Here is a 27,908-nt window from a genome sequence, read left to right on the forward strand (position 1 = left end):
AAGCATGATGATTGGGTTCAAATTGAGAAGAGAGAGGATGAGGACATTATGTGAGGTTGATTGGCCCACCCAAGGAACTAATTGGCCCTCGGAGGGCAGATTTAATTTGCAACTAATCAACCCACTATATCAAAATATCTTGAACGTCCACCCAGACCAGATCCCTTATATTTCTACCTGGAAAATCAATGTAGAAAAGAATCCACCGTGGCTGAAAGCCTGCCGAGGCGACGCCCCACAAAATACAATTTGTGCAGTCCGACCGGCAGGGAAGTCAGAAAGGCCCCCGGTGATATCAGAGCCGGAAGGAGAAGAGGGGGAAGTCATTAAACCGCCGCCACCCTATGCTCCACCAGCTGCCCCTCTAGCGAATCCCCCAGGCCCAGGGCCCCAGGACCAGGGAGGAGCCGGCCCTCAGCCTGAACCCTCCAAGGTTGATGAATTAGAGAGCGAAGAGGAAGAGGATGATGAGGAGTTTATGACGGGACTAATTGAGTTAGCAAAGAAAGGGAAAAAGGTGGACACAGTATCAGACATTGAGATTGCAACAGTATGTACAACCCTATGCGAAAGAAGTGGATGTTAGTTCCCATTTGTTGGCAGCAGCAGGATGTTCCCCAACACAAGGGAAGAAATGGCAGAAGGAATGGATAGAAGCAGCAACCAGGGCGTCCCTCCATAAGTCCCATAAGGCACAGAAAAAGGGTGGGACTGCAATGATGCCTCTACGCAGAGTGTATGACCCACCAGGCCCCCCAGGACAGGGTGGGGAAGCACCACCACGCACTTATACGGTCCAGCATATACCCTTTTTCAAGTGCTGATGTGTGCAATTGGAGAAATCAGAACCCTACCTTTGAGGAGAACCCAGATGATATTGCCAACGCCCCCATTATAAAGGCTGCCTTTGTAGCTCAGGCAGCGCCCGATGTTCGCTGAAAAATCCAGAAGCATAAGGGGTTCATCGGCCATGGGCTGGAATGGATGTTGGAAATAGCTCAAACCACTTACAATCAGAGAGATGAGGAGGCCCAGAGAAAAAAGGAGAAGTATTAAACAAAGAAGCTGATGGCATTACAGGCAGCCACCCCCGTCCCTCAGAAAGGAGGAAATGCCCGGGGAGGAGGGCGAAGCCGTCTTGAACGGAATCAGTGCGCCATCTGCCGACAGAAAGGACACGGGAGCGGCCAACTCGGTCGTCCCCACCCCCGTTGCTAAACCAACCCCTGAATCCATTACCATAATAGGAGCCACCGGAAAATCCCAGCGGGCATCGTTTCTGCAACCAGTTACCTGCAAGTTGGGAGGCCAAGTGGTGTAACACAACCTTTTGTATATCCCTGAATGCCCTATTCCATTATTAGGAAGAGACTTGTTGGCAAAGTTGCAAGCCCAAATTACCTTTAAGCCATCGGGAGAAGCCACAATGTCCACTATGCCACTTGGGGAACTGGTTGTGGAGGCACTTTGCGTAAAAAAATCCCTGCGTCCAGTCACGCTTCCCCTTGCGTGGCTCTGCTTGGGAGCTGACCTGGCAGGAGAGCAGAGTAGCAGCGGTCCTGTGTCCGTGTGAGATGAGGGATAAATCAAGTCCAGAGACAGTTCGGTTCTTATCTCTAGAAGCGTTTATTTACAAGCCATAAATCAGTCTTTCTCCATCGGAGCTTTCTTGCATTTTCTCCCGTGCTCCCAAAAGCACACACGCAGCCTCTGAGCCGAGCTGCGTCTCAGTCAGAAGTGAAAGCAAGTCTGAAAGCAGACACACACTGTGACTCTCTGCTTCAAGCTCCTCCCAGATAAAGGACACCACGGAGTTTTAACCCTGTCAGTTCCAAACTCCACACCCCCTCTTGTCCTGCATCTGGGGACAATAGCCAACAATGCTTTCCCCATACACAGACCCTCACAGAACTCCTCGTGCTTCTGGAAGGTCAATGGTTTTGTGAAACCATCAGCGAGGTTCTTGGTTGAGGGACAGTATTTCAGAGCAACTAGCCCCTCATGAACGCTCTGACATACATTTCGGAACCGTATGTCCAAATGTTTGGTCCTCGCCTTGAATTGCCCTGTCTCAGCCAATTTGAGGCATGGTTGATTGTCTTCATGCACCACAACGGGCAGACAATTCTCTCCACAGATTTCCTCGACCAAACACACATAGAACTCCAGTTCTCTGCAAACCTCTGATAGCGCACTGAACTCAGCTTCAGTAGATGAAAGCGCTATGAGACTTTGCTTCTGGGACCTCCACCCAATCACTGAGTCCCCAAACTTCACCACTAGGCCTGACACTGATTTGCGGTCCTCAAGGTTAGCCCAATCCGAATCCACCCAGGCGGTCAGCTTGACATCACCCTCAGCCGACATCTTGAGGCAAAAGTCTTTGGTATCTTGCAGGTAACGTAGCACCCGCTTAATACCATTCCAGGCCTGTACACTAGGACTTGAAGCTTCTCTACTGAGCAGATTGACAGCAAACGCTATGTCTGGTCTGCTCCACTGTGACAGATACAACAGACTACCCAGAGCTGACTGAAAGAGTTCAGTATTTTCGAACACCACGCGTTCTACTTACTGACACTCCTTCACGTACCCAGTCTCCATGGGTGATCTGGCACCTGCACAATCAGACATCCTGAACTTCTCAAGCAACTGTTCAATCTTACCTTTCTGGCGAAGCAAAAAGCTTCCATCACTTGCTCTTGTGATCTCTACGCCTAGATAGGACTTGACATCTCCAAGTTGCTTTAGCTTGAACCGCTTTCCAAGCTCCTTAGCAAACTTCTCTACCTGTTCACCTGTCTTTGCCATGAGCAAGATGTCATCAACAAACACCTGGGCCACTTGCTGTTGCAAGCCTGAATCTCTAATGTAAAGACAACTGTCTGCAAGAGATCTCTTAAAACCTAGCTCTTCTAAGGCTTCATGTAGGCACATATTCCAATTCCTGGCAGATTGGCGTAATCCATAGATGGATTTGTGCAACCGCCACACGACGCCTGGCTCACTGACTTCAAACCCTGGAGGAGGAAGCATGTACAACTCCTCCTGGAGATCTGAGTTCAGGTAGGCGACATCTACATCAAAATGGTTCACCTTCCAACCTCTCTGTGCTGCTATCGCCAAAAGCGTTCTCAAAGTCTCCGCCCTTGAGGTCGGCGAATATACCTCTGTGAAGTGGACACCCCTTCTCTGTGTGAATCCACGGGCCACTAATCTCGCTTTATACTGTGGTTCTCCTGCTTCTGTGGGTTTAAGTCGGTAAACCCATCTGCAGCTCACAGCTTGCTGGTTAGCCGGCAGCTGTGTGAGTGAGAACACTCCAAGAGACTCCATTGAGTTCATCTCCTTCTGCATCGCCTCATGCCATTTGCTGGCTTCTTCCCGAGGCAACTTCTGAACATCCTCAAAGGATTCAGGTTCACATCTAGCCACACCAACCCAGACACTCGTGGCTTCATACCTTTCAGGTGGCTTCCCTTTGGTTGATCTTGCTGACCTCCTCAGCGTGAATTCTGGAACTGCGCCTGAATCACCTGGATCAACCCTACCACCCTCAGAAACATCCCCCTCTGACCTGCTGCGCCGTTTAGGGCGAACAGCTGGTCCTGCTGGCGAGGATGATTCACTCCTTAGCTCAGACTTGACAGAGACCTTTGGAGGGGTCCTGGGACTCCCTTTTGGAGAGATACGGAGCCTCTCCCTTGGAGATCCCGGCTCTGGACTCTGTGGCTGTGGACTGTGCACCTCAGCAACAGGTTCAGCCTCGTCCTCCTCCTCTTCCTCATCTGAGTCTAACAGAACATCTGGATTCCCGTGAAGACGCTTCCACCCACTCTGCTCGCAAAACTCAGCACTGCCGCTAATAAGCAGCTTGGACTGGTTGCCAGTAGGGTATGCGAAACGCCACGCCTTTGAACCCGGCTCATAGCCTACAAAGATCATTTTCCTGGACCTTGGCTGACCCTTTCTGCGCATGGCCTTTGGAATGAGGACCCAAGCCCCACAGCCAAACACTCTCAGGAAGTCCACTTTAGGTTGCTTCCCATGCAGCAGAAAGTACGGTGTGTCCCCAACACTTGAATTGAACACCCTGTTCTGAACAAAGCATGCCGTCTTATAACTCTCAGCCCAAAAGCGCTGTGGCAAACCCGAGTCTGCCAGCATAGCATTCGCTGACTCCTGTAGTGTGCGAAATTTTCTCTCTGCAACCCCATTCTGTTGCGGACTGTAGGGGGCAGTCAGTCGATGACTGATACCCTTCTGCCTGAAAAACGATTGCAGCGCAGAACCTGTGAACTCCCCCCCCCCCCGATCAGATTGAAAGGAAATCACCCTGGTAGAGAACCGTAGCTCTACCGCTGTGATCCAATCCCTGATCAGTGCAGCTGCCTCTGACTTCTGTTGCAGCGCAAAAACCCAAGAATGTCTAGAAAAATCGTCAACCAGAAGCAAAACCCATTTAGACCCGGCTAAAGAAGGTGTCTGCATGGGGCCCGACAAATCTGCATGCACAAGTTCAAAGGGTTTGCTGGTTCTCCTCTCTGACCTGGGGTATGTGCATGTTGTGACCTTAGAGCATAAGGTCAAACAGATTCCTCACTGGCCTTGCAGACAACTTCATTGTCCAGAAAGTGGGAGAAGCAACAAGAGGAACAGCCATTTTAGATCTGGTCCTAACCAATGTTGATGACCTGGTTAGTGGGGTAGAAGTGGAAGGATCATTAGGCGCGAGTGATCATGCTCTTCTGAAGTTTACTATACAGCGGACAGGAGCAGCCAAGCATACTAGGACTCAATTTCTCGACTTTAAGAAAGCCGACTTCATAAAACTTAGGGAAGTGCTTGGTGAGATCCCATGGACAGTAATACTAAAAGGAAAGGGAGTTCATGATGGCTGGGAGTTTGTTAAGAGGGAGATAGTAAAAGCACAACTTCAGGCAATACCAATGAGACGGAAACATGGAAGGTGCCTAAAGAAGCCAGGGTGGCTATCTAAAGAACTTTTAACTGAGTTAAGATTAAAAAAGGATGTGTACAAAAAATGGAAAAGGGGGGAAACCACCAAAGAGGAATTCAAACAAATAGCCAGCACATGTAGACACAAAGTCAGAAAAGCTAAAGCACAGAATGAACTCAGGCTTGCTAGAGAGGTTAAAAGCAACAAAAAAGGCTTTTATGGGTATGTTCGTAGCAAAAGGAAGAACAAAGAAACAGTGGGGTCACTCAGAGGAGAAGATGGTGAAATGCAAACAGGGGACACAGAAAGGGCTGAACTCCTCAATGCCTTCTTTGCCTCAGTCTTCTCCGATAAAGAAAACAATGCCCGACCTGAAGAATTTGGAGCAAATGATTCAGCAGAGGAAACACAGCCCAGAATAACTAAGGAGATAGTACAAGAATACTTGGCTAGTCTAGATGTATTCAAGTCTCCAGGGCCAGATGAACTGCATCCAAGAGTATTAAAAGAGCTGGCAGATGTGATTTCAGAACCACTGGCAGTCATCTTTGAGAATTCCTGGAGAACAGGCGAAGTCCCGGCAGACTGGAGGAGGGCAAATGTTGTCCCTATTTTCAAAAAGGGGAAAAAAGAGGACCCAAATAATTACCGCCCAGTCAGTCTGACATCAATACCAGGGAAGATTCTGGAGCAGATCATTAAGCAAACAGTCTGTGAGCACCTAGAAAGGAATGCTGTAATCACCAATAGTCAGCATGGATTTCTGAAAAATAAGTCATGTCAGACTAACCTGATCTCGTTTTTTGACAGAATTACAAGCCTGGTAGATGAAGGGAACGCAGTGGATGTAGCCTACCTTGATTTCAGCAAGGCATTTGACAAGGTGCCCCATGATATTCTTGTAAAGAAGCTGGTAAAATGCGGTCTTGACTATGCTACCACTCAGTGGATTTGTAACTGGCTGACTGACCGAACCCAAAGGGTGCTCATCAATGGTTCCTCTTCATCCTGGAGAAGAGTGACTAGTGGGGTGCCACAGGGTTCTGTCTTGGGCCCGGTCTTATTCAACATCTTTATCAACGACTTGGATGATGGACTCAAGGGCATCCTGATCAAATTTGCAGATGACACCAAACTGGGAGGGGTGGCTAACACCCCAGAGGACAGGATCACACTTCAAAACGACCTTGACAGATTAGAGAACTGGGCCAAAACAAACAAGATGAATTTTAACAGGGAGAAATGTAAAGTATTGCACTTGGGCAAAAAAAATGAGAGGCACAAATACAAGATGGGTGACACCTGGCTTGAGAGCACTACATGTGAAAAGGATCTAGGAGTCTTGGTTGACCACAAACTTGACATGAGCCAACAGTGTGACGCGGCAGCTAAAAAAGCCAATGCAATTCTGGGCTGCATCAATAGGAGTATAGCATCTAGATCAAGGGAAGTAATAGTGCCACTGTATTCTGCTCTGGTCAGACCTCACCTGGAGTACTGTGTCCAGTTCTGGGCACCACAGTTCAAGAAGGACATTGACAAACTGGAACGTGTCCAGAGGAGGGCAACCAAAATGGTCAAAGGCCTGGAAACGATGCCTTATGAGGAACGGCTAAGGGAGCTGGGCATGTTTAGCCTGGAGAAGAGGAGGTTAAGGGGTGATATGATAGCCATGTTCAAATATATAAAAGGATGTCACATAGAGGAGGGAGAAAGGTTGTTTTCTGCTGCTCCAGAGAAGCGGACACGGAGCAATGGATCCAAACTACAAGAAAGAAGATTCCACCTAAACATTAGGAAGAACTTCCTGACAGTGAGAGCTGTTCGACAGTGGAATTTGCTGCCAAGGAGTGTGGTGGAGTCTCCTTCTTTGGAGGTCTTTAAGCAGAGGCTTGACAACCATATGTCAGGAGTGCTCTGATGGTGTTTCCTGCTTGGCAGGGGGTTGGACTCGATGGCCCTTGTGGTCTCTTCCAACTCTATGATTCTATGATTCTATGATTCTATGATTCTAGATTGCTTACAGGCTTGACAATCTAGGTATCTGTCACATGCCTTGAACCTACACCCAATGGTGTTGCCTGTGGCCTTCCTCACATATGACCACCCAACGTGCCCAAACCTCCTGTGCCATAAGTGTATACAATCATGGTGTGGTGGGACATTAGCACACTGCCCTTGGGCGTCTTCAATGGACTCTCCACTAGCCCCATTTTCCACCAGCCCCATTTTCCCACCAGTCCCATTTTCAATGGGCATCTCCACGAGAAAGAGCCTGTCTCTTCTCTGGACACTGTAGATCTTCTTCCCATCCCTGTAGAAGGAACACAAATTGTTAGAGAACAGAACATCGAACCCAGCAGCCATGAGGGCTGGCACACTTAAAAGAGAGTGGGCAAGCTCGGGGACCACAAAAGCTTCTACCCAATGATCTATAAAAGAACAATATAGAAACCCAGATTCAGTCAGTGGTCTTTGAGACCCATCTGCTAAGGTGACATAACGTCCAGCTTTAAGAGCCTTGCAGTCCCGCAGGAGCTCTCTAGAGGTGACGAGAGTGTGAGAAGCTCCCGAGTCGATAAGAAGAGATAAAGAGTGTCTCTGGCTGTTTTCCAAAGATGCCATGGCGTTGCTCACGTTCCCATCGGTTGCCATGGCCACAGCCTCCCCCCGACTGAGGCTTTTGCCTTTTCTCAGAGACACCATCGCAGCTGTGAGGTGATAAGACGCCTTGTTTTTCTTTTCCTCCTGGCCTGCTGCTTTCCCACGTCTTTGCTGGGAACTGGCCTTGGGAACCTGCTTTGTTGACATTCCACGCCGGCCGGTCTCCTTGGCGCCACCCTGCGCCTCTAGCGGACAATTGCGGACCAGATGTGTGTTGCTACCGCACCGATAGCAGCTCTTGGAAACAAAGGCTCTTACACAGTCCTCACCACTCCTGGCTGCTGCCCCCCCACTCCTTCTTGGGGTGCAGCCTGTGCCCTCTTTCACAGCTCTCTGCCGTTTCGATTCTTCGTCAATCAAGCGTCCGCTAATATATTCAATCGTAAGATCCTGTGGTGGCATCGTTTCCATCGTGAGAACCAAGTTCTCATAACTCCTGTCCAAAGAGCTTAAAAGCGTATAAGCCTTAAGTTCATCTGGGAAGGGCACATTGAGCTGACGCAGCTTACTGAAGATAGTCAGCACCTGAGCAATGTGATCCCTTATCGGTTCCCCTGGGGACAGCCTCTTCTCAAACAGAGAACGTATCACATGGATCTTGGCCCCAGCTGTGGTCCTCTGATGTATTCTAGTCAGAGCGGACCAAATCTGATGGCAGGTATGTAAGCCATCAATATGAGGGAGCTGTGATGCTTCGATCGCCATCACCACATGGGACATCGCTTTCTTGTCTTTCTTTGCCGCCGCTGCGGCCCTCTCCGCCTCTGCGGCTGTTGGATTGGGTGGGGCCTGGACTGGATCGGCCTGCGTGCATTCCCACAGCTGCTTTCCCTCCAGCCAATAATACATGCGCTTACTCCAGTCCTCCCAATTGGCCCCATTCAGTCTTTCGAAGGGGATATTGAAGCTCTCATGGCCCTGCTGTGCAGCAGCCATCTTCCTCCCCCCGGGGCTTCAGCGTACTCACAAGTTTGCCAACAAGCTGGACTTCTGAAGCAGCCGCCCTTCTTGGCCTTTGGCTCCTCTCTCCAGCATCTCCCTTCTGCCCTTTCCTGGCAGGAGATTACAGCAACACGACGCTGGCAGCCTTCTCCCTTCTCACACTTATCAGGAAACGCGAAACTTCCATAACCTTTGCGTAAAAAAATCCCTGCGTCCAGTCACGCTTCCCCTTGCGTGGCTCTGCTTGGGAGCTGACCTGGCAGGAGAGCAGAGTAGCAGCAGTCCTGTGTCCGTGTGAGATGAGGGATAAATCAAGTCCAGAGACAGTTCGGTTCTTATCTCTAGAAGCGTTTATTTACAAGCCATAAATCAGTCTTTCTCCATCGGAGCTTTCTTGCATTTTCTCCCGTGCTCCCAAAAGCACACACGCAGCCTCTGAGCCGAGCTGCGTCTCAGTCAGAAGTGAAAGCAAGTCTGAAAGCAGACACACACTGTGACTCTCTGCTTCAAGCTCCTCCCAGATAAAGGACACCACGGAGTTTTAACCCTGTCAGTTCCAAACTCCACAGGCACCCCTGAGGGAGTACTGGCGCCTCATGATGGTAAAAGAAGAGGAGGGACCCATCCCCACCAGTATTCTGGAACAAGTGAACCCCGCGGTATGGGCTGAAGGTAACCCCCCCGGAATGGCAAAGAATATCCCACCAATAATTGTGAAGCCCAAGCCATTTGCCAATCCTGTTGCAGTAAATAAGTATCCCATCCCACGAAGGGCGGCTGAAGGAGTGTAGGTGCATCTAGAGCGACTGCTCCAACATAGGATCTTGAGGCAATGCCAATCACAGTGGAACACCCCTTTGTTACCAGTGAAGAAAGGAAGCAGGCTATTATCCTGATACCAGAGCCAAAGAACCGCAGGGAACTCCGTGGCTTTCTGGGGTCTGCAGGATTTTGTAGGATATGGATATTTAATTACAACATCATTGCCAAGCCTCTACATGAGTCAACCAGAGGAACTGAGAGAGACCCCTTTGTTTGGGGCACAGAACAACAGCAAGCCTTCGTGGATTTGAAGAGGGCACTACAGCAAGCCCCAGCGCTTGGCATCCCAAATCCTGAGAAACCCTTTACTCTATTCGTGGATGAGGACCAAGGGACGGCGAAAGGGGTTTTGTGCCAAAAATTGGGAAGCTGGCAACAGCCAGTGGCATACCTATCTGAGCGCCTGACGCCTACAGAACAAGGCTTACCGCCGTGCATGAGAGCAGTTGTGGCAGTAGCCACCCTACTGAACAAAGCAGACAATTTTACTTTTGGCCAAGACACTGTTTGTGTGACCCCGCATGCAGTCCCAGCTCTGCTTGACATGAAGGGTACCTATTTCCTCTCCCAAGCAAAGATGAGAAAGTGTCAGATGTTATTGTTGCATCCGCGTTTGAAGTTTCAGGTCACCACCGCCCTCAACCCAGCTACCCTGTTGCCGGTAGGAGAAGGTGAGGAGCAGATGCACGATTGCATTGAAGTAATGAATGAAGAATATTTTAGCAGGCCTGACCTCAAAGATGAGGCAGACCCCCACTGGCCTTCATGGTTTGTGGATGGAAGCAGCTTTGTTAAGGCTGGACAGCGAAAAGCAGGCTATGCAGTGGTAGCCTTGGAAGACCAAGTGATCGAAGCGCAGCCACTCCCGCCTGGAACGTCGGCCTGGCTGGCATAAATAACAGCGCTCACCAGAGCCTTGTGCTTGGCAAAGGGACAAAGGATAAACATTTATACTAATTCCAAGTATGCCTTTCTGACTTTACATGCCCATGGAGCCTTATGGAAGGAAAGAGGTTTGCTTACCTCCAGAGGAAACCAGGTGGCCCACCCACAAGCCTTATTGAACCTTCTGGATGCTGTATGGGAGCCCGAGGCAGTGGCAGTTATCCATTGTTATGGACACAAAACTGGACTAGGAGAAGTGGCCAGAGGAAACCGACTAGCAGACAGAGTGGCCAAGGAAGCAGCCCGGGAACCAGCTCCCGCGTCAGTTATTGGAGCACTGGTCCCTGAAAGGATCTTGAACACCGCTGATAAGCCAATATACACCAAAAAGGAAAGGGACACTGCAAATGCCCAGGGGCTGACTATGTCCAAAGAAGGATGGTACCTTATTCATGATGACAGAATATGGATTCCAGAGTCCCTTTCTCGGCAGATTATTCAGAGATACCATGAGTCCACCCACATGGGACCAGATGCCACAACCAGACAGTTGAAGCAGTGCTTCTACATAGCCCACCTTTATCAACTGGCAGCCCAGATTTCCAGGAAGTACCCACTATGTCAAAAGAATAATCCCAGAACCGGACCCTTGGCTCCCCCGGGGATTCAGCATAGTGGAACTGCACCCATGGAAGACCTTGTTGTGGATTTCACTGAATTGCCCCGCTGTGGACTATACCGCTACCTGCTCGTGGCGGTCTGCACGTATACAGGATGGGTTGAAGCCTGGCCTACCAGAACTGAAAAGGCATTTGAAGTAACCAGGTGCCTGCTTAGGGAGATCATTCCCCGCTATGGACTACTTAGGTCAATAGGATCTGACAATGGACCAGCCTTTGTCCACCAGTTTTGCAATAACCCCCCATGCTAGTCAAAATGTGCAGTTTGATAATTATGTGCAGTCACTCTCCCGAGATTTTCTCTCTTTCTTAACAGGTGGACCCAGGCCCACTGCTGTTAAAGTTGCTGACCTCACCCCTTGGGTCCACCACACTTAAGTGAAGAAGGCTATTTTAGATTGGACAGTTACACCAAATCCTGATGATCCTCTGAAGCTAACCATCTCCAGAAGAGCGCCAGACGACCGCCCTGCTGGTGTCACTCCGGACGCTGACACTTCTATGCACGGCTGGACAAGTGGATGGAAGGGACGCCCGCGGGCAGCGTCCCCAACGTAGAGACTTTTTTCCAGCAAATTCTGAGGCACCGCCAGGACTTTTGATATTGGGGCCAGAACTCTTTGATATAGTCACTCCGTGTGTCAGACCTCTGCAAGGGTAGATATATTCCTGTGGGTGTATGTTAATATATGTAGAGGGAGAAGCCCCTTTCGGATACAGTGTGTTGGGAAGAAATCATGAGAGTATTAAGCATCCACAAGGACAGGTGGGAAAATTAGTTAAGATAATAGGCTCCTCCTCAGAGAGGTGGGACACAACCTCCCAAGAAGCAAGGCAGCTGATAGAGCACGAGTATCAGTGGGCCCTTCAGCAATAAAATAGATATGTCCCAGATAATAATGTCAGCATTTCAGCCACCATTGATCACATGGAAACAATGATAGCCAGGAACCCGCTGAAAACTACAGGAGGTGATCTATGGGGTTGGTTATATTCCTGGCTGCCTCATGGCAGTTGGCTCAGGCATATCGTGGTATTATTAGCAAGGCCGCTATTAATCTTATTGCTCTTCTGCTTCTGTATGCCCTGCTTGATGCAATGTATGCAAAATATGATGGAAAAGATGATGTCCCGCATGATGAGACCTCGCGTGATTGCTTTCATGAGAGATTATAGACCCCTACCCCAGAACGAACCTAAGTATTAGGTTGTTCATAAGAAGAGGAGGGATTGAAGGGAGAGTGAAGGGTTGCTCTCTGTATTTTGTACCTGAAGGGTTGCTATCAGTATTCTCTGTATTTTGTACCTAAGTAAATTCCTCTGTTAATCTTGCTTTGCAATTGCTAGCAAACAGCGGCGGTTTGCTAAATCTGTCTGAGGCCATTTCCTGTCCTGCCAGCTAGCAAAAAACCGCAATTGCAAGCTGGGAGCTACTTCCTCTTTGCAATTGCTTGAATTCTGCAAACCAGGAGCTGCTCTCTGCACATGCTCTCTGCTGCAGTAACGCAAGAGAGGAGCACACGAACAAGGGAAGGAGGTGGGCTTAGCTAGCCAGATAGCCATATGCCATATAAGGAAATAAGCTTAACCTTGCCAGCTGATTGGAGAATTTGAAGAGGTGGGAAGAGATGGGCAGACTCTCAGGTATAAAGATGCTTGTTTATTTGTATCTATGGGCCAGTGTTTTGGGAACGATCCCACTGGCCACCTCTGTGCACAGATTTCAATAAAACTTTTTTCTCCAAAGAAGAATCTTTCCTGGTGCTTTTTGCTCTCTCTTCGGTCCTGGGGACGCAGGCAAATGATTCCCTGGCAAGGATAAGGCTTCAGCCTTCAAGGCCAGCCGGAGAATATTGAGAAGCAAAGCAGCTAGTAAGTATCTTTATTAAACTGTTGCAACAGGGTCCCCCACACCCCACATGCAGGGAGGGAGGAGAGGAACCTAGAACAATGGTGTGCAAGCTCTTATATAGACATTCAAAAATTGCCTCCTCTGTAGCTCAAGACCACCCCCCAAAACATCATACATATATCATAGAAGGGGTGGTCTACAGCAGAAAACCTGTCTGCCAGGGTATCTGGTAATGGCCACTGATTGCTTTTACCTGGGCATCCTGGCCATTTTTTCCTGATGGTTAATACTTTAGTTCCTGAAACCAGGTCACAGGCTCACCCTGTTCATACACAGATACGCTCTTAAGACTCAAAACACCGCTGCACAGCCAACTCCCCAGCTCTTGCTGTAAATAGAGGGTCTTTATATGATACCTGGGGGCCCTGCAACACAGCCGGTCAGAACAGAAAAGGGAGGGGGTGTGGAGGCGGGTGTCTTCCAGAAGAGAAGCGGCTCTGGCCCAGCAGAAGCCCACCCTCCCCTCCCTCTCGGCAGCCTGACCAAGAGGACAAGTTGAGGTTGAGTGCAGTGCGCAACGTGAGGGAAGGCAAGAGGGTGCATGCGTCTCTCTCTCTCTGTGTGAGTGGGTATCCAAGTGGAGGGATGGTGGAGGGAGCCAGCCCAGCACCAGGCTTCAGAGGTTCCTTTCGTTAGTGGAATGAGAGGGTTGCTGCCTCTGCTGCTGCTGCCGCCATCACAACACACGAAGGCAGCAAAGGCAGCAGCTGGCAGCTATCCAGCCTTGGCTCAGCACATGTATTCTGGCATGTATTCTGGAACATACCAGGGTGTAATGAATTTCCTCTGATAGGCCTGAGGCAGACCAAATCCATTAAAGATATGTTAGTACATACAGACATAAATTCTGAAAAATCATTCCTTGCACCATAAGCACTTCCGGCCCCACTGGACATCATAGATGTGGTAGATGCTCATCTTGCCCATTTGCCTCACAGACTAAAGAAATTTAGGATGAGAAAACGAACTTTATTATCCCAACCTCCTTGTATTTGTATTGTTACTTTGCACTGTACCTTTAAACTCAACCTCCTTGTTATTAGCACCACCTGGAGTTGGCTTTATATGTTTTCCAAAAAATATTGTTAGTAGCAGTGACAACATTTATTACATGAGCACTGTTCCATAGCATTTGGTATTTTCATTTACATACATTCCTTCGAAATAAGATGGGGTATGTACTCTTTTTCATTACTGTTTGTATTTTAGTTTAATTTTTTTGTAAAGTGGTATGTCATGCAGGTCATCGTCTGCAAAATTTTATTTTCAGTTTATGAAGCAATTCTATATCCTCCCACCACGCTGACGAAGAATTCCACAAAACAGTAGTCAATATCCGGAATCACTGTTCAGTGTTGGACATCATATTTGCTGAACACACAAAGCTTCACAGCTTGTCTTTCATCGTACAAAGTCTGGTACCTCACTTCATTTAAAGATTTCCAGAGACCTTGAGACTAAAGATTTCATTTTGTACTTGTTATGGTTTGAAGGAATGCTGTAAAGATTCTCCATTGCGTATATACATGGTCATCGTGCTTCCTAGACATTGCTGATGTGAGCTTAGGGGTGACAGCGGCCACAGTGCTGAAAAGTCCAAATAAATAGGCAGTCGCAGATCATGAATCTGACTTTCCTCCAACTTCCAAAACAAAATGGGAGAAAAAAAGCTTTCAGGTTTGAAGGTGGCATGTTACTCTGGTTTGCTAAACCAAAACTAAGCCAAAATTTAGCTTAGTAAGTGTGAGGCAAAATACAGGGCAGTAAAACAAGGAACAGGGTGGTGAATCCAGGGCAGGGCAGGGAGGGGGGTTGGTGGACAGTTGGTTTTCTTTTTCCACCTGGTACTGAAGTGACTTCAGAACAATCCATTCCAATCTCCTGCAGCCTCACAGGATGGGCCCCCTGGAATTTGTCACACATGCATGCACGCACCCAGATACCCATGAATCTGTCAGTCTGTCTGTGCTTGGCTACCTAGAGTTTAAATGCAGGACTTTTCACATTCACACACCCTTTCAAACACAGGTCCTTGGAGAGGATCCCTAATTTGGCAGAGAGAGGGGGGGGTGGGATAGATCTGAAATACTAGACAAAACTATCAATACAGGACATGGCATTTTTGTATTAGACAAAGCAGGACTTTATAGATATTGTGTCCAGAAACAGAAAATTAGGCAGACAGAGCTGTTTGAATATGGAAGTCCTATGCTGCCTATAGCCAGCCCTGGTCAGTAACGTGTCTGCAGCTCTTTGAGCCAGTTGAACTTTCTGAGCTCTTTTCAAAGGCAGCCCCAGGTAGAGTGACCCCTACCCAATGTGGCACCAGACTGCCTCTTGGGGGGGGGGGTAATTATCTATTCTAAATGTGTGTGTGTGTGGTTTAAATTTTCTGAATGCTTGTTTTTTGAGAAGGGGCTCTTAGGGTCATGAAGCAATGCCTTTCAACACAGGTCCATAATATCATTGATTCTGCCCTCACACTGCCGTATTGTGTGTGGATTTTGATCCAGACGGGGAAAGATACAGCAGAATCCACCCCTCTCTCTGTGTCGCCCTCAGGTGTGCTCAGCCTTCACCTCCCCATTTCTTTATGGAGGGGCAAAGGCTATGCACTTTGTATAGACGCAACTACAACTGACCTCCCCCCCCCCCGCCTTCTCTCCTCCAGATGTAATACAGATTCCCTCCGCATCTTGCCCCACCTTCCAGAAGGCAAATATATAACAATAATACATTTTATTTATATCCCGCCGTCCCCGGGAGGCTAACACCAGTAAAATTACAATAAAAACATAATAGGGGGAAAAACCCAATTCAAAATACAAGTTGAAATACAATTTAAAATGCAGCCTCATTTTAAAAGTAGCCCATAGATCAAAACCATAAGGGGAGGGAAACATAAGGGTCAGACTGAGTCCAAACCAAAGGCCAGACGGAACAGCTCTGTCTTGCAGGCCCTGCAGAAAGATGCCAATAATAATAATAATAATAATAATAATAATAATAATAATAATAATAATTTATTATTTATACCCCACCCATCTGGCTGGGCTTCCCCAGCCACTCTGGGCGGCTTCCAACAAAATATTAAAATACCATAATACATCAAACATTAAAAGCTTCCCTAAACAGAGCTGCCTTCAGATGTCTTCTAAAAGTCTGGTAGTTGTTGCTCTCTTTGACAGCTGGTGGGAGGGCGTTCCACAGGGAAGGCGCCACTACCAAGAAGGCCCTCTGTCTGGTTCCCTTTAAAATTGGCCTCTCGCAGTGAGGGAACCGCCAGAAGGCCCTCAACGCTGGACCTCAGTGTCCGGGTAGAACAATGGGGGTGGAGACACTTTTTCAGGGCCCTGGTCCCTTGTGACAGAGCGTTCCACCAAGTCAGGGCCAGTACAGAAAAGGCCCTGGCCCTAGTTCAGACCAGACTTGGGACCTCCAAAGTGTTGTCATTTGTGGACCTTAAAGTCCTCCGTGGGGCATACCAGGAGAGGCGGTCCCTAGGTACGTGGGTACTAGGCCACATAGGGCTTTACAGGTCAAAACCAGCACCTTAAACCTGACCCTGTACTCCACCAGGAGCCAGTGCTGTTGGTAAAGCACCGGATGAAACTGAAAAACAGTTTCTATCCAAATGCGATTTTGGTTTTAAACGCAGTGTAAGGTAGTCTCTATGTGAGTATATTGTATTTAATTATGGGAATCAGTGTTTCTAGGGGGTTAACCAGGCTGGGATAGCAGGTTTGTTGGTTTTTGAATGTCTGTTGTAGATTTTTTCAATTTGGTTGTTCTGTATGGGACAATGACAATAAAGATTATTGTATTGTATTGATACATGTGATCCCATGGCAAGGACCCCGTAAGGAGCCTCGCCGTGGCATTCTGCACCTGCTGGAGTTTCTGGGTCTGATTGTTTGTTTAGGACATCATTATACTGTATGAAATGCCGCTTGTTTCTTTGAAGGGTAGACTCTTTTCATCAGCAGTGATAAATATGACATTAATTGGTTAATGAGCAACAGCTTCAATGCTGTCAACATGAACTCTGTCTGAGGTTTCAGACATACCCATTTCCTTCAAGAAAGAAAATACAGGAAATACTTTCCTTTTTGATTCTGGGCACTTGACTTCTCCCATCCTGCTACCATCAAGGCAGACATTTCGGGCTGAGATCCAGAGAACCCCTCAGCAGCAGCAGCAACGGATGGAGCCCCCACAAACATTTGTCACATTTTGAAGGTTTTTTTAATTAAAAACAAACAAAAGGCTTTTCCTTAGCTTCTCATAGCCCTGACATCAGCTCTTGAAAAAGAGAGGGTTGCCAAACATCATGGCCCCCAAGAATGAAAACAAACACTTCCAAATTCTTTTTTGCACACCCAGAGACAGGGGTCAGCAACCTTTTAAAGTCGACGGCCGGATCACTGTCCTCAAACCTTGCTGCAGGATGGAGCATGCGTGCACATTCTCTCGTTACTACACAATCTAAAGATTGCACCAAAAACCAATAATAAAGTTCCAAAGGTCTCAGTTCTGCGCCGTAGCATATCTGTTCCTTTCTGAGACACCCTCCCAGGGTTCTGGGGTGTGCGAGGCCTTGATTCCCTGTTTTTAACTCCGCTACCGAATGCAGCGAGCGGTTCCTTCTGCAAGACGCGTGTTTTCCGCTCTCCCGTCCTGGAGGGGGAGACGCTTTCGGTAGCGGAGTTAAAAACAGGGAAACAAGGCTTCATACACCCCAGAACCCGGGGAGAGTGTCTCAGAATGGAACCACTCGCTGCGGCGGCAGGAGCAGTGAACCAGTTGAGGACCGGAGAGGGGCTGCCTTCAATGGCGGCCGTTGAGCAACCATGCTGGCACAAAGCCCAGGCCCTTTCCTCTCGGCTCTAGGAGGAGGGAGGGAGGAGGAAATAAATCTGCAACCAATCAGAGGGAAACAATGCTGTTGGCACCAATCAAATTCTACCCCCCTTCCTCCGCAGGGCGGGGAGAAGCCAGAAGCCAGGAGAAGGGAGGGAGGTGTGCCGCCATCAGGAAGAGAGAGAAAAAAGTGGTGCAGGCTGAACTATATGAATCAGAACCATGAGGCAATTTCTGGACCATCTGCGGGCCGGATCCAGAACCCATTTGGGCCGGAACCAGCCCGTGGGCATTAGGTTGCGGACCTCTGTCCAGAGACTTGACAGCCATCTTCACTTCACTCCTCAGTTCCTTTCACTAATCTCCCCTAGCCCTAATTCTTTCACACATTCCTTTAAAACATTTCTGTGAACTAAGAAACACAAAAAACCACACCCTCACTGGTCACCTTCCACAGGTCAATAGCCAATGCACAAAATATTTAATAAAAACAGCTCCAAGCAGGTACACAAGAGCACAGAAAAAAGGAGATGAGTTTTAAAAGCAATCCCAAATGAACATTTAACACAGAGACCTTTTCATTCAGCTGGAAAATGCTATCAGTAAAAAGCTCTTCAATAGATTATGCAAAGTTCAAGTAATGAGTGCCTGGAATGCTGATCTACAAGACAAGGGCAGCCCATCATTTTGGAAGTGAAAGGCGGACCTGAAAACTCAACAGATTCAACACACACCTTGAGCATTGCAGATTCACACTCTCTCCCTGTTTATCTAGCAAAAAGTTGCCACTTATTTTGTACATTTAGTATATGTGACCTTCATTACTTTAATACATATATATGTGTATACAAATTTAAGTACAAACACTAAAACATCATTCCATGCATTTACAACTGATTTCCCCCTTTATGAGTTTCTTGATGTAAGTAGTGAACCCTGAGTTGAAAACTCTATACATTTATATCATTTCCCCCATGTGAATTTACTAATGAATATTAAGGTCTCCACTCCCTCTGAAACCCTTTCCACAGTCAATACACCTGTAGTTTTCATTGTGTATGAGTTAGCTGATGTCTTCTAAGGCGTCCATTTATACTGAAGATCATTCCACACTCCATACATTTGAATGGCTTCTCCTCTGTGTGAGTTCGTTGATGTTTTCTAAGTTTCCCACCTTCACTGAAGCTTTTTCCACATTCAATACATTTAAATGGTTTCTCCCCTGTGTGAGTTCGTTGATGTATTCTAAGATATCCACTTCGACTGAAGCTCTTTCCACAATCCACACATTCAAATGGTTTCTCCCCCGTGTGAGTTCGTTGATGTATTCTAAGATATCCACTTTCACTGAAGCTCTTTCTACATTCAATACATTTAAAGGGTTTCTCCCCCGTGTGAGTTCGTTGATGTATTCTAAGTGTTCCATTCCTACTGAAGCTTTTTCCACATTCAGTACATTCAAATGGTTTTTCCTCTGTATGAGTTCGCTGATGTATTCTAAGGAGTCCATGTTGACTGAAGCTCTTTCCACATTCAATACATTTAAATGGTTTATCCGTGTGTATTCGTTGATGTATTTTAAGGTGTCCACTACGACTGAAGCTCTTTCCACATTCAATGCATTTAAATGGTTTCTCCCCCGTGTGAGTTCGTTGGTGTCTTCTAAGATGTCCACTTTCTCTGAAGCTCTTTCCACATTCAGTACATTCAAATGGTTTCTCCCCTGTATGAGTTCGTTGATGTATTCTAAGATATCCACTTTGACTGAAGCTCTTACCGCACTCAATACATTTAAATTGTTTCTCCCCCGTGTGAGTTCGTTGATGTATTCTAAGATATCGACTTCCACTGAAGCTTTTTCCACATTCAATACATTCAAATGGTTTCTCCCCTGTATGAGTTTGTTGATGTATTCTAAGATATCCGCTTTGACTGAAGCTCTTTCCACAATTCACACATTCAAATGGTTTCTCCCCGGTGTGAGTTTGTTGATGTAATCTAAGTGCCCTACTTCGACTGAAGCTCTTATCACACTCCCTACATTCAAATGGTTTCTCCCCCATGTGTCTTCGTTGGTGTATTCTAAGTGCTTCATCTTTACTGAAGCTCTTTCTACATTCAATACATTTAAATGGTTTCTCCATGTGAATTCGTTGATGTATTCTAAGTCTATCACTTCGACTGAAGCTCTTTCCACATTCAATACATCTAAATGGTTTCTCCCCTGTGTGAGTTCGTTGGTGTCTTCTAAGTTTCCCACTTGTACTGAAGCTCTTTCCACATTCTATACATTCAAATCGTTTCTCTCCCGTATGAGTTCCTTGATGTATTCTAAGTTTTCCACTTTCATTGAAGCTCTTTCCACATTCCATACATTCAAACAGTTTTTCTCCTTTGTGAGTTTTTTGTTGTATCCTCAATTTCTTTGTTTTCCCCCTTAAATTCACATGTGGCTCCACAGAATTCTGACCTTCATCTTCCTCACCTGTTTGGGAGTCTGGGAGGAAAGAGAATCCTGTTAGACTTTCAAGAAAGACAAAAAGGGAACTGAACACCTGTCAATCCCAATCTGCACCTTCTCTCATTCTCCACTGTCCTCTCTAGGTTCCATATTTTTTTGAAAAGCAGATGAGATAATGGCAGGAGCAACACATGATCACTCCATTCCCACTTAATAAAGCACCATCATTTTATAATACAGATCTGTGGTGGAACTGGATTAGACACATCTATTTATTCTTTCTGAAGTGAAGAAATGATCTCAGGCTCAAGTAACAGTGTCTCCATTGTGAAATAAGTAAAACTTAAGTGCTACATGTAACTGTAAAAATATTGCAATATATTGGAACCTAAGAAGAGCCTGCTGGATCAGGCAAAGGCCCACCTAGTCCAGCATCCTCTTCTCACAGAGGCCAACCAGATGCCTGTGGGAAACTGGCAAGCAGGATTGGAGCATAAGAGTCTTCTCTGCCTTTGTGTGCTTTCCAGAAACTAGTATTAAGAAGCATTATTGCCTAGGACCACGAGGGCAGAGAAGAGATGTCAGTCTTATCCTTTTTTTCAAGCTATCCAAGTTGCTGTCCGTCACTGTCTCCTGTAGGATGGAAGTCTATAGATGAACTATGCTTCTGTTGATTCATCTTTGCAGCCCTTAAAGGCTGATAGATGTATATGGCCTAAGCTTTTGTGGGCTGCAGTCTGACAAAGTGGAATTTTGAGCAGGATACATGGTGCCACTATAAACTTCTGAGTCTCTTTGTTGGCTTTGGGTACTTATTTTGAAATTTGTACCAGGGTTGTACCATAGCATCTCCATGTAAACTTAAAAAGGTAAAGGTAAAGGTACCCCTGCCCATACGGGCCAGTCTTGACAGACTCTGGGGTTGTGCGCCCATCTCACTCAAGAGGCCGGGGGCCAACGCTGTCCGGAGACACTTCCGGGTCACGTGGCCAGTGTGACAAAGCTGCATCTGGCTAGCCAGAGCAGCGCACGGAAATGCCGTTTACCTTCCCGCTAGAAAGCGGTCCCTATTTATCTACTTGCACCCGGGGGTGCTTTCGAACTACTAGGTTGGCAGGCGCTGGGACCGAGCAGCGGGAGCGCACCCCACCGCAGGGATTCGAACCGCCGACCTTTCGATCGGCAAGCCCTAGGCGCTGAGGCTTTTACCCACAGCGCAACCCGCGTCCCCTATGTAAACTTAGGAACGGACAAAATTACAGGGTGGTATAAATTATTAATCCCAGTCTGTAAGATTGGCAAGTTTACACAATTTGCTTCTTCTTCTTCTATGGCGATCATTAGTAACCGAGTAAATAATACTGACCACTGTTGGTCTTCATATGTCAAATCCTAAGTGTAGAGCCTCCAGCCACAGGAATTGTGTATCATGATAACGGGTCCTTTGTCCCCTAAGCCCACCAAACTGTGCAGGTGCTTACATTTATTGTATTTTGATGCTGGTGGAATGTATCACTTTGACCCTGTCTACAACAAATAAAAGTAACAGAAACAATTTAAATACATTAATTATAAATAATTATGGGAAGCATTTCCATCCCCCTTCACTGATTTTTCAGGATTGGTGTGCAACATCATTATCATCAATTATTCCCACCATGGAAATAACACCTAAGATTTCATATATATTTTTTAAAGAATATTTATTAGATTTTCCAATTTTTTAAACAAACAAACAAAAACAGAACAAACAAAAACATTAAAAAAGACATAAAGTTCATAAATCATACTTTTAAATAACAAATTTCTCAGACCTCCTCATACTTCTCCTCCTTGTATCCCAATTAAGGTTATTTGTTCAGCAAATCCTTCATTTAAAGCATTACAGCTTATAACATTACCTTATTTTTCAAACCCTTTTTTTCCCCCTCTACGTTCCTTTATATCATTACAGCTAGAAACCACTCAATTTCAATCCAACACCATTTAACTTTCCTTAATTTTACAGTATTTCTGTAAATAGTCCTTAAATTTTTTCCAATCTTCTTCAGTCGACTCTTCTCCCTGGTCACGGATTCTGCTCGTCAATTCTGCCAATCCCATACAGTCAATCAGTTTCATCTGCCATTCTTCCAGAGTGGGTAGATCTTGCGTCTTCCAATACTTTGCGATGAGTATTCTTGCTGCTGTTGTAGCATACATAAAAAAAGTTCTGTCCTTCTTTGGCACCACTTGGCCAGCCATGCCCAAGAGAAAGGCCTCTGGTTTCTTCAAGAAGGTATATTTAAATACCTTTTTCAATTCATTATATATCATTTCCCAGAAAGCCTTAATCCTGGGACACGTCCACCAAAGGTGAAAGAATGTACCTTCATTTTCCTTACATTTCCAACATTTGTTGTCGGGCAAATGATAGATTTTTGCAAGCTTGACTGGGGTCATGTACCACCTGTATATCATTTTCATAATATTCTCTCTTAAGGCATTACATGCCATGAATTTAATCCCGGTGGTCCACAACTGTTCCCAGTCAGCAAACATGATATTATGTCCAACGTCTTGTGCCCATTTAATCATTACAGATTTAACCGTCTCATCCTGAGTATTCCATTTCAGCAGCAAGTTATACATTTTTGACAAAGTCTTAGTTTTGGATTCTAGCAATTCTGTTTCCAATTTAGATTTTTCCACCTGGAAACCAACTTTCTTGTCCAAATTGTAAACCTCCATTATCTGGTAATAATGAAGCCAATCTCGCACTTTATCTTTCAGTTTCTCAAAACTCTGCAATTTCAGTCTGTCCCCTTCTTGTTCCAAAATTTCCCAGTATTTTGGCCATTTGGCCTCCATGTTAAGTTTTCTCTGAGCCTTAGCCTCCATTGGTGACAACCACCTTGGAGTTTTATTTTCCAATAGATCTTTATATCTAGTCCAAACATTAAACAGTGCTCTCCTGACAATATGATTTTTAAAAGCTTTGTGTGCTTTCACCTTGTCGTACCACAAATATGCATGCCACCCAAAAACATTGTTAAAACCTTCAAGATCCAAAATGTCTGTGTTCTCAAGAAGCAGCCAGTCTTTCAACCAGCAAAATGCTGCTGATTCATAGTAGAGTTTGAAGTCTGGCAGGGCAAATCCACCTCTTTCCTTTACATCAGTTAATATCTTAAATTTTATTCTAGGCTTCTTGCCCTGCCAGACAAATTCAGAAATGTCTTTCTGCCACTTCTTGAAACAATCCATTTTGTCCAAAATTTGCAAAGTTTGAAACAAAAACAACATTTTAGGCAATACATTCATCTTTATAGCTGCAATTCGACCCAACAAGGAAAGCTTCAAATTCGACCAAATTTCTAAATCTTTTTTCACTTCAGCCCAACATTTTTCATAATTGTCTTTAAACAAATTCCCATTTTTAGCTGTCATATTAATCCCCAAATATTTCACTTTCTTAACCACAGTCAGGCCTGTTTCATTCTGGAACTTTTCTCTCTCTATCGGAAATAACACCTAAGATTTCAAAGCCTGGAGGAAGAAAATCTGCGCCAACTACTTTAGCAAAAGGATTCAAGAAACAAAGAGCTGCTTTGGAGAAAGCCTCACCCCTTCCTTCTTCCTGTCAGGAACTTCCTTCCATTTGTCTCCTCTCCATCTTCTCCTCTTTCTCCCTCCACCATCCATCTATCCCTGTCCCCATCTCCTCTCCCCTGGAACTCACCAGATTTCTCCAAGGGTCCTGGGAGGGAATGCTCAGAGGTTGTGGGGAGGGATGCAGGAGACAGCCTGACCAGGTCAACCGTCCATCTTCCTCCTTCCATCCTGGCCAGGGTTGCAGGTTCAGTCTCAGCTAGGTTTGCAGGTTCAGCTTCCTGAGGAGCGCAGAAGCCAGAGCAAGTTGCAGCTTCCTGGGAGGGAGGGAAGAAGAAGCCAAGGGAGTCTGAGAGCCCCTGCAGGGATTCTCCTGCCCAAGACATTCTACTGCCCCTGGAGAAGCGCCAATGGGGCACCCTCTGCCCAAGAGCCTCCACCCATTTTCAAACACCTTTGCCAATTCCTTTCACCTGCCTGTCCCACCTCCCTTCCTAAGGTTGGCACGGTATGCACATTAGTGGCCTGAGAGTAGATCCCATAGAACTTAAGAATTAATTTGCGAAGGACTGCTCTGAATACATGGGTGGCCCTTGCATGGAGAAGAAGGAAGCCCCTTGCTTGCATCTGGACCCCCTGGGAGAGGTGGGGATCCGCCCACTGCTCCCTCTGCCCTCGCTGCCTCCTCCTCTGTCTTCCTGCCCTGAAAACACCCTTTGCACTTGTTCCTCAGGGGAGAGAGGCGGCTGAGGGAAAGAGCCTTCAAACCCATCCGTTTCCTCCTCTGCTCCCCCTCCTGTCCTTTTGGGAAACAGGAACTTTGGTCAGGAGTAAACAACTAAGATGGCAAGTTCGCAAGATAAGCACTTTAAAGCACTGCTTGTTCCTACTATGTGTGCGTCTGTGTGTGTTTGGACGTAGAGGACAACATACATGTTTACACCACGTGGTTCCTTAAAGAGGGCAATTCTTTAAAACCGAAGGCCATTTCTACGAAATGGAAGACTTCCGAAGGCAGCCTTTTACAAGGAAAATTTTGAAGGTTTTTATTTTGTTGGAAGCTACCCAGATGGGCAGAGGCAACCCAGTCAGATAGGGAGGATGCAAGTAATAATAATAATAATAATAATAATAATAATAATAATAATAATTGATTCCTAAGCCTGTCCTGGGACACGAGTGGTGCTGTGAGTTAAACCACAGAGCCTAGGACTTGCCGATCAGAAGGCTGGCAGTTCAAATCCCCGCGACGGGGTGAGCTCCCATTGCTTGGTCCCTGCTCCTGCCAACCTAGCAGATCGAAAGCACGTCAAAGTGCAAGTAGATAAATAGGCACCCCTCCGGCGGGAATGTAAACGGCGTTTCCGTGCGCTGCTCTGCTTCGCAAGAAGCGGCTTAGTCATGCTGGCCACATGTCCCGGAAGGTGTACGCCGGCTCCCTCGGCCAGTAAAGCGAGATGAGTGCCACAACCCCAGAGTCGGTCACGACTAGACCTAATGGTCAGGGGTCCCTTTACCTTTTTAAGCCTGTCCTGCTATGCATGCTGATCATAGACTCTGTCCAAACAACCCCTTCGAATGCAACAGGGCTTCCTATTTTTACTACTATCAGTGGGATCAGTCAAACCACGAATCCACTGATCAGCCAGAGTTCCCTGTTTTCACCAAGCACAGTTTGAAGTTAGCTTAATATCCCAGCTTATTCCAAAGCTGGCAGCCGTAGTTTCCTGGTTTGGGCAAAATGGAAAGTTTGTTAGTTATGGCTTCATCACAGTTCCCCATCAGAGCCGGCCCAATCATGAAGTAAGATGGGACAATTAGGTCAGGAGGCAGATGCAGGAAGAGATGGGAAGAGCACATTCCCAGCTCCCCTGTTTGTTAGCCTCGCTGCCAGTGCAGGACCACAGCTGGTAAATTTGTGCAACTACCCATGCGGAGTCCTTTTCTTTTGCCCTCTCACACTAAAGGTTGGGTGGGAGTCCTTCCTGGAGTGATGCATTCTGATTGTGGGGGCGAGGAGACTGTGGTGGCGGCGGCTAGAGTTTTTTGTTTTAAACTTCAGCTGAAATGGGGTAAAAGCTCTGCTCTGGAAATAAATGATCCCTCTGGCTGCTCTTTAAAGAGGATTTATAAAGACCAATCAGAAGGGTCTTTTTTCCACAGATCTCATTGCTAATTCAGCACGGCCTTCTTGTGCTCTTATTTCTCCTCCCCCAAGGACTGGGGTTGGAAGGTCTAAACATGCTGATTGTGTTTGCAAGACTTGTACGTATGCTAGATGGCATGTCTGGTGAATGTGGGCAGCACCTCTGGCGTGTGTGCATGTGACTTTATGGTCTGCATCTCTTTTCTGTGTGCGCATGCATGTGCATACAATGGCCACAAAGCTCACTGGAATGTGGCCTCCAGAATCAATGCAGCTTTAAGCCCATAAATGTTCCTCCTGCTCTATCAGAAAGAACAATCAAATCTGGGACTATCAGGAGGAGAGAACTCCTGGGTCTACAGAGTTAATGCTCTCAACATCCTATGGACACAAACTGCAATGAGATTTTCCATTAATTGCTTTGAGATTTTTTCCCTTAAAAATATGACGCAGTATAGAAATGAAATGAGTAATAATCTGAACATGAATAATCTGAACATAGAATCCTCCTTTCCTCTGCCTTCTCAAATCTGGCACTCACTTCAACCCTCAGCCTTCATTTGCCTTAATGAGGAAGGTGGAAATAAAACAATTAATGAATAAATAAGTCTCACTTATTTACACGCAGACACATGAGGTCACTAGCTTTGACAGCTTCGGAAAAGATCAGATGCATTCTCTGGAGTATAGATCTATCAGCTGTTTTAATTGCCGTGACAGATCAACAGAACCTCCATGTGTAGGCACAGTGTACCTTGATTTGGGGCAGGCAAAAGAAACCATTTCCTTGCGAAATGAATCTGATGGACATCATTGCCACAAGATGCAGTGATGGTGGTGGCAAAGAGAGCTTTCAAAGGCGATCAGACTAATTCACCAAGGAGGGCGATAGGTTTATCAATGGCACTGGCAGAGGAAGGGGGGCAGGAGTAGTGGCCTGCAAAGGGTGTCAGGGGATGCAGAGTGAGAGGGGCACCTCCCTGCTGCACTTTCCCCCCTGCCTCGCCTTCCCTCTCCGCCGGTGGGAGAGCGTGAGCTTGTGCCTGTGCAGCCCCCGCAGGGAGGCAGAAGCAGGAGAGAGGGAGGACCGTGGAAGAGGACGGGGCTACCTGGTGAGGGTCAGGGAGAGGGGCGGCAGACTCAGTGACCGCCCCGGGAGGTAAAAGCCCCAGGTACGCCGCTGATCCGTGAGCGACTATATGCATCGTCCACCGCGAAGCAGCAGCTGCCTTGGACCCCTCATTCTGCCCCTTGAGCTCAGGACTGAAGGGAGCAGCTCCCCAGGGTCTCCGGCAGGGTCCGTGCCAGCCTGAGCCAGAGATGTTTGCCCCTGTGCCCTCCTGCAGATGCCCTGCCCCTGAGCTGCGCCCCTTCCCCTTCCTGCCCGGTTGGGGGGCGCCCTGCAGCCTCTGACTCCACTCGGGGCCTGATCCTGCCAGGCGCACGTGCTCTCCTCCTCCTCCCGCCTCCCACACCTCGGACTCCTCGCTCCGTCCCTGCACCGGAATCCGGCTCCTCTCCGGGGAAACTCGCCAGGCCACTGCCCGCTGCTCCTCCGCTCTCCTCGGCGGGGGACAGGAAAGTGCAGCCGCTCTCGAGTCCCCCTGGCTGGCCCCGTTTCCTGCCTCTCTGAGCATCGGAGCTCGCTGGCTGTGGGTTGGGCCCTGGGAGGCTGCGAGGCTGGATGCGCCCCCTTGCGCTGTCCCTCAAAATTTATTGTATCATTGGAATCTACCTGGCATCTTATATGCTATCCAGAATGTTGCACAAATAAGTCTCCTTGTGATCTGATGTGCAGTCACTGGTTTCCTTATCAGCAAATATTTTCAGAAAGCTGGGACAATGCCACCCTGCAGCCATAGCTGTCAATTTTCAGATTTGAAAATAAGGGATCAGCAGCCTCACGTGTCCCGGGGACAGTCTACAGAATATCTAACAATCCGGTACAGCAGTGGGAAATGGCACTGGAATAAGGGAATTTCCCG

The 27,908-nt window shown here is 47.1% G+C and overlaps 2 protein-coding genes across 5 annotated transcripts in view; both read right to left on the reverse strand.

Moving 5' to 3' along the window:
- LOC310756655 (uncharacterized protein) overlaps positions 1–27,908 on the reverse strand; it is an 87,727-nt gene that overhangs the window by 40,871 nt on the left and 18,948 nt on the right. The window lies entirely within an intron of this gene.
- Positions 13,157–27,820, reverse strand: LOC310756732 (uncharacterized protein). Of its 4 annotated transcripts, none has more exons than XM_083601367.1 (5): positions 27,399–27,483; positions 25,295–25,504; positions 23,908–24,094; positions 17,330–20,222; positions 13,157–13,416 (listed from the first exon to the last, which is right to left on the reverse strand). In XM_083601367.1, exons 3-4 carry the CDS (start codon positions 24,005–24,007, stop codon positions 18,775–18,777), a joined length of 1,548 nt encoding a protein of 515 aa, XP_083457493.1. In that variant the 5' UTR covers positions 24,008–24,094; positions 25,295–25,504; positions 27,399–27,483; the 3' UTR covers positions 13,157–13,416; positions 17,330–18,774. The 4 variants fall into 4 exon arrangements, with proteins under 4 accessions (XP_083457493.1, XP_083457492.1, XP_083457491.1 ...); XM_083601366.1 differs by having other exon boundaries at positions 23,908–24,323; positions 25,443–25,504; positions 27,399–27,473; XM_083601365.1 differs by lacking the exon at positions 25,295–25,504 and having other exon boundaries at positions 27,399–27,820.

This window comes from Podarcis filfolensis (assembly GCF_964270895.1).
Source record: "Podarcis filfolensis genome assembly, chromosome: 2".
Lineage (NCBI taxonomy): Eukaryota > Metazoa > Chordata > Lepidosauria > Squamata > Lacertidae > Podarcis > Podarcis filfolensis.

Bases quoted from the DNA above. Each gene is read 5' to 3' on its own strand.
- LOC310756732 (XM_083601365.1), bottom strand. From the start codon at position 27,560: ATGCTCAGAGAGGCAGGAAACGGGGCCAGCCAGGGGGACTCGAGAGCG. The intron at 24,095-27,398 runs GTGTGGGAGGCG...CCTCCCTCCCAG, and splicing joins GACGGAGCGAGGAGTCCGAG to GAAGCTGCAACTTGCTCTGG. The intron at 20,223-23,907 runs GTGAGTTCCAGG...CTTTCCTCCCAG, and splicing joins AGGACCCTTGGAGAAATCTG to ACTCCCAAACAGGTGAGGAA.